We start from the raw sequence: 4,598 nt of genomic DNA, 5'->3' as shown, positions 1-4,598 counted from the left end.
GATGTGGTGGATGAGTTTGAATGTGAAACCTTACGAAGGAAAGTGGTCGAGTCTGGGAACATCACTCGAAAGGTACGCCGATTTTTTTCTACCTCTAATCCACTTGCATTCCGCTTTACAATGGGACATAAACTAAAGAAGATTAGAGAGAGGGTAGCTGAAATCGCTGCTCTTAAGTCTGATTTTGGTCTCACCGAGCGGATTTTCGATAGGCATGTCATTCATAGGGAGAGGGAGATGACCCACTCCTTTGTTGATGCTTCTAATGTCATTGGGAGGGACGAAGATAAAGAGAACATCATTGAAATGTTGCTGCAATCTTTTGATAGTGAAAATGTCTCCATTATTCCTGTAGTTGGAATAGGTGGTCTCGGGAAAACTACACTTGCTAAGTTGGTGTTCAATGATCAAAGGGTGATTAGTCATTTCGAGGAGAAACTATGGGTGTGTGTTTCAGAAGTCTTTGAAATAGAAAAGGTTATAATTAAAATTCTGAGCTCTGCATCTCCTGGTAAAAAATATATGGATCTGGATGTAGACCAGCTGCAAAAAGCCTTGCGACAGGCTTTAGATGGAAGGAAATATTTACTCATCCTAGATGATGTTTGGAGTGAGGACCCTAGAAAATGGCTGGAATTAAAAGCTTTGTTAATGGGAGGTGCTAATGGAAGTAAAATTTTAGTCACCACTGGAAGCAGCCGTGTTGCTTCCATTATGGGCACAGACTCTGCATACGATTTGAATGATCTTCCTTACCAGCATTGCTTGTCTTTGTTTTTCAGAAGTGCATTTAAAGGTGAGCAAGAAAAACAAAATCCAAACCTGATAAGAATTGGAGAAGAAATTGTGAGAAAATGCAAGGGAATTCCATTGGCAGTGATAACTCTGGCAACTCTGCTGTACTCTGTAACCGATGAACGTGATTGGGGAGTTATAAGAGATAATGAAATATGGAAATTAGAACAGAAAGAAAATGATATTTTGCCTGCTTTAAGATTGAGTTATGAACAATTGCCATCTCATTTAAAAAGATGCTTCGCATATTGTTCAGTTTTTCCAAAGGATTACATATTTTACGATCTTGAATTGGTTTATATTTGGATGGCACATGGACTTGTTCAATCTTGCAATGAAAATCAAGAGTTAGAAGATGTTGGCTTTCGCTATTTTAAGGAGTTATGTAGTAGATGTTTCTTTCAAGATTTTAGGGAGGATGCTGGGGATGTTCAGTGTAAAATGCATGATCTAATGCATGATCTCGCATCATCAGTGACACAAAATGAATCCTCAGCAATAATCTCCAGCTCTCAACAGGTTTCCAAAAACGTTCGACACTTATCTTTTCTTTATCCTGAATTACTTCCTGAGGATCTTCCTGTACCCTTTCAAAACCTTGATCACGTGCGAACCATTTCCTTTTTAAATGAAAGGAGAGAAGGGATTAGTAGTGAAGTATTCATTGATGCATGTTTCTTAAGATTTCAGTGCTTGAGAGTCGCGGATTTGGCTTATTCAAAGTTTGAGTTACTACCAAGAAGTATAGGCAATTTGAAGCATTTGAAATATCTTAGTTTATGGAATAATTTTTTCCTTAAAAGACTCCCTAATTCCATATGCAAGCTACAAAGCTTGCAAGCACTAATACTTGGCGGATGTGACGAACTTGAGGAGTTGCCCAGAGATATAAAGTACATGGTTAACCTTAGATTGCTTTGGATAACTACAAAGCAAAAGTATTTACCAACTAGAGGATTAGGGTGCCTAAAATCTCTTCGATTTTTGTTCGTTACTGGTTGCGAAAATCTACAATATTTGCTTGGAGACTTGCATGGCTTGACAAATCTTCGAAGATTGTTCATTGGTGGTTGTGACAGTTTGATCTCTTTGCCGCAAAATATTAAATTCCTAACAACATTAAAGATTCTCAATATTGCCAATTGTGAAAACCTTGATTTGGCAATAGAGGAAGTGGAAGATAATCAACACCTAAGTCCATTCAGTCTCCAAAAGTTAGAGATCATTAACATACCAAAGTTATTGGGATTCCCAACATGGCTGATTCGAGGATCAATCAACAGTTTAAAAGTCTTGAAAATTACAGATTGTGACAACCTTAGAGAATTACCGGAACCTCTACGAAACATCGCAACACTTGAAGAACTTTTGATCTATGGTTGTCATATGTTAAACAATGAACGCCTACATAATATATCAGGTATGCACCTTAATTCATGTCCTCATTTAATTTTAATGTTTTATTTTATATTCTAGCAAAGCCATAATTTCTGAGCTCGTCAGGGAAGTGGAATAAATTCTCACATGATTTTAATTTGTCATGTATGAACTATATATTAGATTTCGAGTGTTGAAGTAGACATCTTATTAACTTTATAAATGGTCTCTATATATACTGATTTTTTAAAAAAAAAATAATAGCATTTTATTCAAATGTAAATTAAATTTTAAATGATTATTATGTAATAAATTACAATTATATAATTTTATATAAAAGAAATTTGAAATAATTCAAGTCAAATTATTGATTATATGTCATTTTAGATAAAACTTTAATTTTTTTTTTAGAAAATTATTTTTTTATTTAATATTTAGATCAAAATTTATGTTGATTGAGTCAATACAAACAAATCAACTTAAATGGATCGCATGAGTAGTTAAATTAATTTTTAATTAAATCTTAATTTAATAAATTATTCAAATTTAAATATCTTAAGTTAAATATATTAAAATGGTTTATGAATTACTTTAAATTTAATAATTTCAAATAAAATTATTGAGTTAGACTTAAAATTTAATACCTTTAATTGAAATTTTGTGGGTGGAATTAAGCTTTGTCAAGGTTGGCAAGTCCAATTGAATCTTGTATATAATACAAATTCCCACTGCTTTAAAGCTATTTCAACAAAATTTAAAGGGCACATTTGTCATTTGTCTTTACCAAAATCAGTTGCAAATGTAGTGTTGATAGCAAACTAAGTTTTATTATAAAGTATTATGAAAAAATAATTTTTGTACGTTCTTGTAATTGCAGGCTTTCTGACAATTTGACATTCTTATGCCTTTGGAAATGGCAGGTCCAATTCAAGCATGTCCATGAGCTGAATTTACATGTGGGCTTTTTCAAGTCTCATTGGTGAGAGTCTCATAAAATAACTTTTTTCAGTAAATTAATGTTCAATTATACCATAATACGTACATGTAAAACAATTTAAATTTAGAGAATTATGTCTAATTTGACTTGATTTAGTAACTAAAAGTATATTACTCTTCTAATATATTTAAATTCGAGCCCCCACTTCCCAAATTCCCTAGTAACAAAAAAAATTTGAAGTACCTAAAAGGAATTTTTTTTACCGTGTTAGGCTCTTGGAACTTTCACTTATTTATATTTTTGCTTATATATTACGGTTATTGTTGTGGGAGTTAAACCAAAATTATAAGCGAGCGAAGATGTTAATGTTGATCAATTAGTCTTTGCATTTAATGTTACATGTTGATTTGTGTTGTTAAGTCTTCAAGTAATATGTGCAAATTGTCTGTATTTGCCGCTTTATTAGAGGGCTTTTACTGCATTTATATTAAACTTATTTGAGAAGTATTGCCCAAGTATTTGCTTTTTCTTTCTAGAAGTATATATATGTTAGTTTTTGGCTAGGAATGATAATAAGTGGAACAAACTAGGGTTTGTTATTTTCAATTCCATGTCTGGACATGGCGTTTCATCACAATTATTTGCATTCTTTTCTTTGAAGTAGGAATCTGTGTAAATGGTCGTTCTATTCTTTTACGCTTTCATGACTACTTTAAAAATTTTATACTTTATCATAAGATCACAAATCTCTTTGATTTATTTTCTTTATAAAATATATAGTAGCAAGTACAGTGCCAAAATAATCAAAATTATACTTATTTCAAAAATAGTTATGCAAAATGGTACTAAATACACAAACTTAACTACATCAAACTTTCAAGCTTATTTTTTCTAAAATCTGCTAAATGTTGCTCTTACTCATATTCCTGAAAGGAATAGATAGAAAAAGGAGAGTGATTATATCAACCCAGTGGATAATACATTAATTATATATATAATGTGGATTGAACTTATAAAGGTTGATTTTTAATTACAAATTTTAATGCACCTAGCTAAATATAATCATGCCATCTATTGGTTAGATAATATATTTGCCCACATTAATATTAAATTTTAATGAAATTTTATGAATGTTTAATTGTATATATTATTTATAATTATATATTTTTATTATTTAAATTAAATTTAGAATTTATTTAAATTTAAATTTATTAGTTCTACTTTATTTATCTTTCAAGTTTTTTAATTACAGTCCTATTTTAACTAAAATAAATACTCTAAGAGTCATGTTCATAATTGGAGAAAAGTATTTTGTGATAACAACAATGAAAAGCAATTTGTAGCTAAAAATAAAGTGTTTTAAGTTTTTGGAGATTCTAATGTTGATCCTGGAAATAACAAATGGCTTTCCATCTTCACATAGGCAACTTCTTTCCTTAGGGAAAACACTTCTTTAATGGCAATAAGTAATGCCTACTCTTTTTTTCTT

At 30.9% G+C, this 4,598-nt stretch overlaps 1 protein-coding gene across 1 annotated transcript; it reads left to right on the top strand.

Moving 5' to 3' along the window:
- The first annotated feature begins 651 nt into the window (after window positions 1-651).
- On the top strand, window positions 652-3,115 carry LOC131178327 (putative disease resistance protein RGA1). Its single transcript, XM_058143284.1, has 2 exons — window positions 652-2,215; window positions 3,093-3,115. The coding sequence occupies exons 1-2, from the start codon at window positions 652-654 to the stop codon at window positions 3,113-3,115; spliced, it is 1,587 nt and encodes a 528-aa protein (XP_057999267.1).
- Window positions 3,116-4,598: the final 1,483 nt, after the last annotated feature.

The sequence above is a fragment of the Hevea brasiliensis genome, chromosome 3, assembly GCF_030052815.1.
Source record: "Hevea brasiliensis isolate MT/VB/25A 57/8 chromosome 3, ASM3005281v1, whole genome shotgun sequence".
Classification (NCBI taxonomy): domain Eukaryota; kingdom Viridiplantae; phylum Streptophyta; class Magnoliopsida; order Malpighiales; family Euphorbiaceae; genus Hevea; species Hevea brasiliensis.
The sequence above is the reverse complement of the archived record's forward strand: the minus strand, read 5'-3'. Positions and strand labels throughout refer to the sequence as shown.

Excerpts from the sequence above, each read along its gene's own strand:
- LOC131178327 (XM_058143284.1), top strand. The coding sequence starts at position 652 with ATGGGAGGTGCTAATGGAAGTAAAATTTTAGTCACCACTGGAAGCAGC. Across the intron at positions 2,216-3,092 it reads ACGCCTACATAATATATCAG|GTCCAATTCAAGCATGTCCA; the intron begins GTATGCACCTTA and ends TGGAAATGGCAG.